This window comes from Bombina bombina, chromosome 7 (genome assembly GCF_027579735.1).
Source record: "Bombina bombina isolate aBomBom1 chromosome 7, aBomBom1.pri, whole genome shotgun sequence".
In the NCBI taxonomy this organism is placed as follows: Eukaryota; Metazoa; Chordata; class Amphibia; order Anura; family Bombinatoridae; genus Bombina; species Bombina bombina.
Window position 1 is genome coordinate 576,506,261 of NC_069505.1, and position 12,948 is coordinate 576,519,208.

The 12,948-nt window shown below is 40.0% G+C and overlaps 1 protein-coding gene across 1 annotated transcript in view; it reads right to left on the reverse strand.

Annotated features, from left to right (window-relative positions):
- Nucleotides 1-12,948, reverse strand: part of LOC128667103 (complement C4-like) — a 236,879-nt gene that overhangs the window by 99,850 nt on the left and 124,081 nt on the right. The window contains 5 exon segments of the mRNA XM_053721997.1: nt 5,116-5,319; nt 5,450-5,464; nt 5,895-5,925; nt 5,927-5,970; nt 10,567-10,618. Of these exon segments, the coding sequence (XP_053577972.1) occupies nt 5,116-5,319; nt 5,450-5,464; nt 5,895-5,925; nt 5,927-5,970; nt 10,567-10,618 (346 nt within the window).

The following is a 12,948-nucleotide window of genomic DNA, read 5'->3' on the forward strand; positions in this document are numbered from 1 at the left end:
ACTTGATCTCGGATGCGCCATGTTGCTTAAGACGTCACCTGCCAGGCTGTCCAATGAGTCCTTGTATTGGCTGACGTTTTTACACGATCAAGGATGCGCCTTTTATTGGATGGTGTTTTTGCGCGATCAAGGATGCGCCTTTTATTGGATGGCGTTTTTACGCAATCAAGGATGCGCCTTGTATTGGCTGACGTTTTTACACGATCAAGGATGCGCCTTTTATTGGATGGTGTTTTTGCGCGATCAAGGATGCGCCTTTTATTAGATGGCGTTTTTACGCGATCAAGGATGCTGCCTTTTATTGGATGGCGTTTTTACGCGATCAAGGATGCGCCTTTTATTGGATGACGTTTTTACGCGATCAAGGATGCGCCATGTTAAGACGTTACATGCCAAGGTGTAAAAACCGTCTGATTGGATTACGTAGTCCCGCAATATTTGAATATGCACGTAACCCACGTTTGTGAATGAGAAGCCAAGTTTAAAACCATGGCGAGTATGGATTGTGTGAATCATGTACATTGTTGACCCATAGCTGATAAAGAACACAACATTCTCTTTTGATGGCTGTCTGGTTGAATAAACGAATGAAAGCAAAATGTTTTCCTGCATAAGATATTTTGAGGCAAGTGCAAATCCATGAATATAGTCCATCTTGTTTGTCAACAATATGTTCCTTTTTATGAATAATGACTGTGTTGTGTTTAATTTTCAACATATCGAATTCCGAAATATGCGCTATTGTATTTGAATCAAGTAATCAATATGCATTTATCTTTATCATATGCTAAATATATGAGATGCCTACTTCTTCTAGAGGTTATGTCGTGGTATTATTTTATGAAAGGGTCATTATACACTCATTTTTAAAACACATATGTTTTTCCAATCTATTTATATAGTCCTTTTGTTTCTTAATCAATGTCTAGTTTTGCTTATGTTTAAATAACATAGCAGTGCTTTTCTGACTCCTCGCAAAGCCTCAAAGTTTGATGTGAGTACCATCAGCTACGTTCTCCAGCTTGCTCCTGTTTGTGTAAAGGGTTTTTTCATATGCAAATGAAGGGGTATTGTCTTATTTTCCACTTGGAATGGGCTTTCCAGCTATCTTTTCAATATAGCTAAACAGATTTTCTAAGAAAGTGTTTAAACCTTTTTCTTATGGATTTTGATATCAGTCTGTGGTCATCTTGTTGTTTCTAGTAGTGTCTATTACATGCAGTTCTCTGAAAAAGATTGTATACTGTCCCTTTAATGTAAATGTTGAGTATTGTGTCATGTATGAGTTCCACATTGGTTAATCTCCAAATATATTAGTGTGAGCATATATTTGTTTATTCACTCATAAAAGGACTTGAAACCATATCCCTTGTAAATAAAATGTCTTTCTAAAATAATTCAAACACAATAATGTCTCTTTAAGAAAATAGACTTTATTTAACACGTCAATAGAAATCCTATTCCAATATTTCTTGTTTGAACAGTACATGTAGATATACCAACAATCACAAAAGATTAGTATATGTTAGCATATGTCTTTTTTAAAGGGACAGTCTTGAAAACCAATAATGATTTTAATGATGAAAAATGCATTTTTTTTAAAAATTATCTCAAACGTTTGTCAACAATTTATCATAGTTCTCTTGTTATTCTTAGTTGCTAGCTAAACCTAGGAGGTTCATGTGCTCATTTCTTAGAGCTTGAAGAGTGCATCGAATCGGAATGCATTTTGACCACTAGAGGGCATTTTGATAGCATTTTCATATAGAAAACCTTGAGCTCATACATCATATTTACCCTGGATTGATCATTGATTGTCTAAAATGTTGTTCTGTCAAAAATAACATAAATAAGTGGTCATTTTTCAGAGGCATAGATACAAGGGTAATCACATAAGTCACCGGCGTGTATTTCTCCATGTTTTTGTTTCAAACTTGATAATGCGTAATACAGTGTTTTCTTTGTAAACAATAATGTTCTGACTGTCCCTTTAAGCTGAGTTATTGGCATTCAAACAGTAATATGCCATTATGTATAATTGTAATGGTCATTTGTTTGAGATTAGGGAAACAGTTTAGACATGACATCACAGAACACCAATCAATATCATGAACAAGGATAGGTATGTGATGATGTGGTGTCCACACACTTATAACCCACACTCTGCAAACAATCTGCCTCCATGGACCCGGTCCCAATAGAAGCAGATATATACAGAGTGTGGTCCACAAGTGTATGAAAACCACATCATCACATACCTATCCATTACACATTAAATAAATACAAAACAAAAAATATATCTAAAAAAATCTTACTTCCTCTTCCTTCCCTCTTCCCACAAGACTGAGATTCTGGGGGGGCGCACACTGCCCCCCTCCGACGAGTTCTCATCGGAGATGTTGTGGGAAGAGGGGAAGGAGGAGTACTGGGATGACCAAGCTGAGGAGGAGATGGAGGAGTACCAAGATGAGATGGCTCAGCAGCAGATGGCTCAGCAGCAGATGGCCCAGCAGCAGAGGGCCCAGCAGCAGAGGGCCCAGCAGCAGAGGGGCCCAGCAGCAGATGGCCCAGCAGCAGATGGCCCAGCATGCGCCTCCCGGAAGAAATTAAACATATCTTCTAGAATATGCACAATCCGGTTTTGTCCTTGTTCAACTCCTCTATAGGACCTGTATAATTTCTCTTTGTCCTTCTCGAATGGCACGAAGATCTTCTGTCATCTCACTTCGGAGTTTGAATATTTTCCCTCCGGGAGGCACGCATCTGCTCTATGAAATCTAGCAACACCTGCACCTCGGCTATCTCCTCCTGTTGTGCACGGCGGCCTGCTGGTGCACGGTGGCCTGCTGGTGCTTGAGGGGCTCTTCTTCTGCTTGAGGGGGGGCCTCTTCTTCTTGTGCAGGGGGGGCCTCTTCCATTTCTCTCCGAGGTGGCGATTCATCCCCACCACTCTCATACCTGAGCAAAGGAGGAGCCTGTAGTTGCTGTGCTGCCTCCTCCCCAGACTCTGTATATTTCAAAAAGAAAGAAATGTATACATTAGCATATTTCCAAATAAAGATGTAAATGCTTTTGCTTACAATAGAATTATAAAATGCAGCCTTCATTAATCCACTTTGAAATCTAACAATCAATAGAGACGATTTTCGCATTTTCCAAACTGTGTTTGTGATACTATCTGGTCAATCTGAATGTTTTTGCGTTTGTTTTCAGTCTGTTTAAATGCAACACCTGTAGCCTAGATAGTAATGTAATCGCAAGGTAATTGTGAATGCGTTTACGTAATAATGTGTTAAACAGCGTAATAGCATTAACCATATCCTTAAATACATTATTTATTTAGGATGTTAATAGATTCTTAAATGAGCTTACCGTCAGATGAGAGTGGCAGGTTCCCGGTATCAGGAATCCTCCGATCCAGACTATGGCAACCTCGGAGATGCTTGGGACACAACAATTCCTCCATCGGGAATACTCCACGTTCATTGGTGAGGACCGCCACCGGTCCCAGTGCATGTTGGTACTCCCTGGTTATTTTCTTTTCAGCTCCATCTTGCAGTCCGGTAGCGATGTTTAATCGAGTCCATATCTCTGTTATGGCCCCCCACTGCATTCACTGCATCCATTATCTCCCGCCAGAGCTTCCTCTTGTCACTCGGGGTGGCCTTCTGAGCTTGCAGCCTCCTATACCTGTCCATATACGCCTCTATGAGGGCCTCCTTCTCCTCCATAGTATACCTCGCCTCCTAGTCGGCTTGACCTTCCCCTGTGATGGTGCCCACTGTTTTCCCGGACTGTGAAGCCCTACTCTGTCTTGCCACTGGGCCCAGCCACCGCTTCCTCCCCCGCTTCGTGCCCCCCTTCCTGTCCTGTTCCTCTCCCCCCCCCTCCCTCTCCTCCCCCCCTCTCCCTCTCCCCCTGACTAATCTCCTGCCTGCCCCTCCTCTTCCATCTCTTCCTAAACTGAGCCCTAACTACTCCAACAAAAAGTGACTGTGCCCAAATGAAAAGGGGTCAAACTAAATAAATAAAAAGACCAAAAAGTGCTCAAAGTGGTGAAAGGGATATAAATTAAAAGAGGGTAAGGAGTATTTAACAAACCAAAATGTATAAGAAGACTAAAAGGAGGATATGTAAACTAAATGTAACTAGTGATGGGATGGATGGGATTAGAGGGAATTGGGGTATGAGATTTACAGGGAATCGGGTATGGGATTACCAGGGGAATGGGATGAAAGGGAATGGGGACTACAGGGAATGGGGTATGGAGGGTAGTATGAGAGGGGATGGGGTATGGAGTGCGTATGTAGTGTTATTGATAACTGTATGTATGTATTGAATGTGTTTGCGTGTAAATATGTTACGTATACAGAAAAAGCACTCGCACACTCACCCAAACAACTGTCGCTCACTACCACTCTCTTACTAACTCACGCTACCACTAACTCACACTACCACTAACTCACTACTACCACTAACTCATTAGGATAGATTAGGGTTCATAGGGATAATGTAGGTGCGCAGCGATGTGCGTGTCGGCAGATCTAGGGGTTAAAAAAGTTTATAATAGTGGCGGCGATGTGGGGGGCCTCGGTTTAGGGGACTTAGGTAGTTTATGGGTTTTAGTGTACTTTAGAGAACTGTAGTTAAGAGCGTTATATACCGGCGTTAGCCCATAAAGCTCTTAACTACAGCCTTTTTCCTAGGCGTTAGGAGTCTTGTCGGTAGAGGGTTGTACCGCTCACATTCATCCCAAGACTCTAAATACCAGCGTTAGGCAGATCCCATTAAAAAGATAGGATACGCAATTGACGTAAGGGGATCTGCGGTATGGAAAAGTCGCGGATTGAAGTGAGCGGAACACCTTTACCTGGCCAACTCTAAATACCAGCGGGTGGGTTAAAAGCAGCGTTAGGGACCCCTTAACGCTGCTTTTGACGACTAACGCCAAACTCTAAATCTAGGCGAATGAGATTTGCTTGTTTCCCTCCTTGCTCTCTAGTTGTGCAACACTGTTGTGAACCACTATTTAAATGTATACTAGTTAGCAATGGGTAGATCATTGCCAGCATTTTAATCCTTTATTATATTGCTGCCTTTATAATATATTTTTACCCTGTTTCATATTCTCCATTCCTTCGTCTTTCCGTTCTGGTGGAAGCATGATCCACTTCTCTGTATGGTCAAGATACCGCAAAGCATAGACTCCTGGAGCTGTTCGAATCATAGTTTGTTCAGCACAACCAGATGGGACACGGATTAGGTTACTGATTCCTTCTGCACCCAAGCTGTTGTTAATAGTGTTTAATGGACTATCCACTGTAATGAATCAAAGATATTGATTAAAAAAAAGACATAAGTGGAATTGCAATGTAAAAATGTGAATGCTGGGAGATGGGTAACAGAGAAGGTATATATATATATAATATATTATATATATAACTTCAACAGGTAAGTCCAGCACCTTTCTTCATGCTATTATTTCAGCATTTTTCAGCATATTTTTCAATGTTAGAGTAGTGCACGTACGCTGAGTGGGGTCTGCCAGCCACATATATAAATGTAGTAAAGCAAATAGCGTCAGCACTTATTGGTAAAAGAATTCCATTTTATTGAGGTAACAAACAAAGGTAAAAACAGCGACGTTTCGAGTCAACACAGACCCTTAGTCATGCACTAAGGGTCTGTGTTGACTCGAAACGTCGCTGTTTTTTACTCTTGTTTGTTACCCTCAATAAAATGGAATTCTTTTACCAATAAGTGCTGACGCTATTTGCTTTACTACATTTAATAATATATAAATATATATATTGATATATATATATATATATTATATATTCATTAATTACAGTATATATGTAGTGGTGCCCTCACTTACCAGTCATTCTAATCACTGGAGTGGAAATCTTCATCAGGGATCAAATTATGAAGGTAAATCATCATCAATGGTTATGATACTTCTAGCCGGGTCTGTAAGAAATATAAGAATGAAGTACAGGGATTTAAAACTACTTATTTTGATGCTTATTTTTAAAGTATAATAACATACAACCTTTTCTAGTAGCTTTATTATTAATGTAAGAACTTACTGGACCGAAATTACCTGGGTGAGCTCTGGTTCCCTTTTTAAACAAAATTAACCACAACAGCTTTTGCTATATGAAAATGAATTCCAACATCCTTTATGTCCTGGGGTATCAACATTATAGATAACCGATCCACTTTTAGTATATTAAATACACTTAAAACTTGATATCTGTTTCAATCTCTGAGGAAATCTGCAACCAGCTAGACAGTTGCATAAAATAGATCTGTTTTAGTAGCTTTACCAATGTAATATAAGAACTTACTGGTCTGCAACTCCCCGGGGTGAGCTCTGGTTCCTTTATAAACAATTTAACCACATCAAGCTTTTGCTATATAAAAATAATTTCAACATCTCTAATGTCCTGGCGGCAACAACAATATGTTAAACCGATTCAACTTTTATGTATATTATAACAAAACTTAAAACTTAAATTCAGGTTAATCTCTAAGGAAATGTGCAGCCAGCTAACAGTTGCATGAAATAGATCTGTTTTATGTAGCTTTACCATTATTAATGTAAGACTTACTGTCTGCAACTCCCTGTTATCCCTATGTACCCCTAATCTGCTACCCTAACACGCCGACCCCTATATTAAATTTATTAACCCCTAATTTGCCCCCCTCAACGTCGCCGACACCTGCCTACACTTATTAACCCTAATCTGCCGAGCGGACCGCACCGCTACTATAATAAAGTTATTAACCCCTAATCCGCCTCACTAACCCTATCATAAATAGTATTAACCCCCTAATCTGCCCTCCCTAACATCGCCGACACCTAACTTCAATATTAACCCCTAATCTGACGACCGGAGCTCACGCTATTCTAATAAATTGATTAACCCCTAAGCTAAGTCTAACCCTAACACCCCCCGTAACTTAAAATATAATTTTACATCTAACAAATAAATTAACTCTTATTAAATAAAATGATTCCTATTTAAAGCTAATAACTTACCTGAAAAATAAATCCTAATATAGCTACAATATAAATTATAATTACATTGTAGCTATTTTAGGATTAATATTTATTTTACAGGCAACTTGGTATTTATTTTAACTAGGTACAATAGCTTATTAAATAGTTAAGAACTATTTAATAGTTACCTAGTTTAAAATAATAACAAATTTAACCTGTAAACTAAATCCTAACCTAAGATATAATTAAACCTAACACTATACTATCAATAAAATAATTAAATAAACTACCTACAATTACCTACAATTAACCTAACACTACACATATCAATAAATTAATTAAACACATTGCTACAAATAAATACAATTAAATAAACTAGCTAAAGTACAAAAAATAAAAAAGAACTAGTTACAAAAAATAAAAAAATATTTACAAACATAAGAAAAATATTACAACAATTTTAAACTAATTACACCTACTCTAAGCCCCCTAATAAAATAACAAAGCCCCCCAAAAATAAAAAATTCCCTACCCTATTCTAAATTAAAAAAGTTACAAGCTCTTTTTACCTTACCAGCCCTGAACAGGGCCCTTTGCGGGGGCATGCCCCAAGAATTTCAGCTCTTTTGCCTGTAAAAGAATAAATACAATACCCCCCCCAACATTACAACCCACCACCCACATACCCCTAATCTAACCCAAACCCCCCTTAAATAAACCTAACACTAAGCCCCTGAAGATCTTCCTACCTTGTCTTCACCATACCAGGTTCACCGATCCGTCCTGGCTCCAACATCTTCAACCAACCCAAGCGGGGGTTGGCGATCCATCATCCGGTGCTGAAGAGGTCCAGAAGAGGCTCCAAAGTCTTCCTCCTATCCGGCAAGAAGAGGACATCCGGACCGGCAAACATCTTCTCCAAGCGGCATCTTCGATCTTCTTCCATCCGGTGCGGAGCGGGTCCATCTTGAAGCAGGCGACGCGGATCCATCCTCTTCTTCCGTTGTCTCCCGACTAATGACGGTTCCTTTAAGGGACGTCATCCAAGATGGCGTCCCTCGAATTCCGATTGGCTGATAGGATTCTATCAGCCAATCGGAATTAAGGTAGGAATTTTCTGATTGGGTGATGGAATCAGCCAATCAGAATCAAGTTCAATCCGATTGGCTGATCCAATCAGCCAATCAGATTGAGCTCGCATTCTATTGGCTGATCGGAACAGCCAATAGAATGCGAGCTCAATCTGATTGGCTGATTGGATCAGCCAATCGGATTGAACTTGATTCTGATTGGCTGATTCCATCAGCCAATCAGAAAATTCCTACCTTAATTCCGATTGGCTGATAGAATCCTATCAGCCAATCGGAATTCGAGGGACGCCATCTTGGATGACGTCCCTTAAAGGAACCGTCATTAGTCGGGAGACAACGGAAGAAGAGGATGGATCCGCGTCGCCTGCTTCAAGATGGACCCGCTCCGCACCGGATGGAAGAAGATCGAAGATGCCGCTTGGAGAAGATGTTTGCCGGTCCGGATGTCCTCTTCTTGCCGGATAGGAGGAAGACTTTGGAGCCTCTTCTGGACCTCTTCAGCACCGGATGATGGATCGCCAACCCCCGCTTGGGTTGGTTGAAGATTTGGAGCCAGGACGGATCGTGAACCTGGTATGGTGAAGACAAGTAGGAAGATCTTCAGAGGCTTAGTTGTTAGGTTTATTTAAGGGTGGTTTTGGGTTAGATTAGGGGTATGTGGGTGGTGGGTTGTAATGTTGGGGGGGGGGTATTGTATTTATTCTTTACAGGCAAAAGAGCTGAAATTCTTTGGGCATGCCCCGCAAAGGGCCCTGTTCAGGGCTGGTAAGGTAAAAGAGCTTGTAACTTTTTTAATTTAGAATAGGGTAGGGATTTTTTTATTTTGGGGGGCTTTGTTATTTTATTAGGGGGCTTAGAGTAGCGTAATTAGTTTAAAATTGTTGTAATATTTTTCTTATGTTTGTAAATTATTTTTTTATTTTTTGTAACTTAGTTCTTTTTTATTTTTTGTACTTTAGCTAGGTTTATTTTAATTGGTATTTATTGTAGCAATTGTGTTTAAATAATTTATTGATAGTGTAGTGTTAGGGTTAATTGTAGGTAATTGTAGGTAGTTTATTTAATTATTTTATTGATAGGGTAGTGTTAGGTTAATTATATCTTAGGTTAGGATTTATTTTACAGGTAAATTTGTTATTATTTAACTAGGTAACTATAAATAGTTCTTTAACTATTTAATAGCTATTGTACCTGGTTAAAATAATTACAAAGTTGCCTGTAAAATAAATATTAATCCTAAAATAGCTACAATGTATTATAATTTATATTGTAGCTATATTAGGATTTATTTTAGCAGGTAAGTATTTAGCTTTAAATAGGAATAAGTTATTTAATAAGAGTTAATTTATTTCGTTAGATGTAAATTATATTTAAGTTAGGGGGGTGTTAGTGTTAGGGTTAGACTTAGCGTTTAGGGGTTAATGCATTTATTAGAATAGCGGTGAGCTCCGCTCGGGCAGATTAGGGGGTTAATAATTGAAGGTAGGTGTCGGCGATGTTAGGGAGGGCAGATTAGGGGTTAATACTATTTATGATAGGGTTAGTGAGGCGATTAGGGGGTTAATAACTTTATTATAGTAGCGCTCAGGTCCGCTCGGCAGATTAGGGGGGTTAATAAGTGTAGGCAGGTGTCGGCGACGTTGAGGGGGGGCAGATTAGGGGTTAATAAATATAATATAGGGGTCGGCGATGTGTAGGGCAGCAGATTAGGGGGTACATAGGGGATAACGTAGGTGTTGCGGCGGGTTTACGGAGCGGCAGATTAGGGGTTAAAAAAAATATGCAGGGGTCAGCGATAGCGGGGCGGGCAGATTAGGGGTTAATAGTGTAAGGTTAGGGGTGTTTAGACTCGGGGTACATGTTAGAGTGTTAGGTGCAGACGTAGGAAGTGTTTTCCCCATAGGAAACAATGGGGCTGCGTTAGGAGCTGAACGCTGCTTTTTTTGCAGGTGTTTAGGTTTTTTTTCAGGCTCAAAACAGTCCCATTGTTTCCTATGGGGGAATCGTGCACGAAGCACGTTTTTGAGGCTTGCCGCGTCCGGTAAGCAACTCTGGTATCGAGAGTTGCATTTGCGGTAAAATGCTCTACGCTCCTTTTTTGGAGCCTAACGCAGCATTTGTTTGAACTCTCGATACCAGAGTTAATTTTATGGTGCGGCCAGAAAAAAGCCCGCGGAGCGTTAACAGCCTTTTACCAGCCAAACTCCAAATCTAGGCCATATTTTTGAACCACATTTACCTTACTCCACTTATGTACCTTTAACAGTAATTTTAACAGTTTGGGCCTTTACCTCGACTCTGTCGATCACCTGTCCATCTCACATTTTATTGACCCAATATTTTTCTTAGCTTTTTCATTGACATAAACTTATAGGATGGTCTGTTAATTGTTATAAAATATTCAAGTGAAACTGATGATGTAATAATTTATCAATGCAGTTAGTTTTGCAAACATTATGCTGAACTCACCCTTGGGATCCACAATATATGTCTTTTCCTCAAGGACTTGGGTCCCCTCCCTCTGTGGAGAGAGAGATAGAGAAACAGGAGGTAAGAGACAGAGTATAAAGAGTAAAGGTTAGAGATAGAAAGAATTAGAGACAACAGTACAGAAATATAGTGATGGGTATCAGTCTCCATTCTTGTATAGGAAAAGGTAATTTATAGATCACTAGAGTTAGATCTCATCTTCTGTTCAGATCAGTGGCCCCAGCATACCCAGAAGGATAAACAAAACTAAAAACTGTTCAAAGGAGAGTTACTAAACTGATATATGGTTTAAACAATAACACTTACAAGGAAGAATTAATGATCTTAATATGCATAGCTAAGACTAAGGCCTGTATTTATCAAGCCGTCAACCGCAAATACGCTGGAATATCCGCAGAGTATTTGTGGCGAGGCTGATTCGCCATTATTATGAAGCCCTACAGACCGGCAAAAGTAGAATATAGTGATGTAAGCTACGATCCACCGGACTCAGTCCGACACAGATCGATTCTTATGTCCACTCCAGATGTGCCGAACGCAAGTTCGGCACAATCTGACTACTTTTGAAAATTATCAAATACCTAGCAGGTACTCTCTGCACTTTTCCGGCCCAGCGTACCTGGTTTTCTATCCGCTGCCCTGGAGGTGGCGGATCCCATAGAAATCAATGGGAGTCTGACAGCAGCGAAAGCTCATGTTCGCTGCTGCCCGATATCCCATTGATTCCTATGGAAAATGTCTGCACCTAACACCCTAACATGTACCCCGAGTCTAAACACCCCTAATCTGCCCCCCTACACCGCCGCCACCTACATTAAACTAATTAACCCCTAAACCCGCCGCTCCCGGACCCAGCCACAACTATAATAAATATATTAACCCCTAAACTGCCGCTCCCGGACCCCGCCAGCCACCTACATTATACCTATTAACCCTTAATCTGCTGCCTCCTATACCGCTGCCACCTACATACATTTATTAACCCCTATCCTGTCGCTCCCGGACCCCGCCGCAACAAAATACATTTTTTAACCCCTAAACCGCCACTCCCCGGACCCCGCCCCCCTACTTTAAACTTATTAACCCTATCCTGCCCCCCCTATACCGCCGCCACCTATATTAAAGTTATTAACCCCTATCCTGCCCCCCTACAACCGCCGCCACTAATATTAAACTTATTAGCCCCTAAACCTAAGTCTAACCCTAACCCTAACCCTAACACCCCCCCTAACTTAAATATTATTTAAATAAATCTAAATAAAAATTACTCTTATTAACTAAATTATTCCTATTTAAAACTAAATACCTGTAAAATAAACCCTAATATAGCTACAATATAATTAATAATTACATTGTAGCTATTTAGGATTTATTTTTATTTTACAGGCAACTTTGTATTTATTTTAACTAGGGTACAATAGTTATTAAATAGTTATTAACTATTTAATAAACTACCTAGCTAAAATAATTACAAAATTACCTGTAAAATAAATCCTAACTTAAGTTACAATTAAACCTAATACTACACTATCATTAAATAAATTAACTAAAATTACCTACAATGAAATACAATTAAATAAACTAACACGAAATTACAGAAAATAAATTTTTTTTACAAGAAGTTTAACTAATTACACCTAATCTAAGCCCCCTAATAAAATAAAAAAATAAAAAAAATAATAAAAGTCCCTACCCTATCCTAAATTACAAAGTAATCAGCTCTTTTACCAACCCTTAAAAGGGCTTTTTGCGGGGCATTGCCCCAAAGTAATCAGCTCTTTTACCTGTAAAAAAAAATACAACCCCCCCAAACATACAACCCACCACCCACATACCCCTACTCTAAAACCCACCCAAACCCCCCCTTAAAAAAACCTAACACTAACCCCCTGAAGATCTCCCTACCTTGAGCCGTCTTCACCCAGCCGGGCCGAACTCTTCATCCAATCCGGGTGATCAGCCAATAGAATGCGAGCTCAATCCGATTGGCTGATTGGATCAGCCAATCGGATTGAACTTCAATCCGATTGGCTGATTGAATCAGCCAATCGATTTTTCCTACCTTAATTCTGATTGGCTGATAGAATCCTATCAGCCAATTGGAATTCGAGGGAACGCCATCTTGGATAACGTCATTTAAAGGAACCGTCATTCGTCGTTCAGTCGTCAGTTGAAGAGGATGGCTCTGCGTCGGCTCCGTGGAAGATGGCTTCGCTCCGGATGGATGAAGATAGAAGACGCCGCTTGGATGAAGACTTCTGCCGGATAGAGGACCTCTTCTGCGCTGCTTGGAGGAAGACTTTGCCCGGATTGGAGGACCTCTTCTTGCCCCGCTTGCATGAAGACTTTGCCCGGATGGAG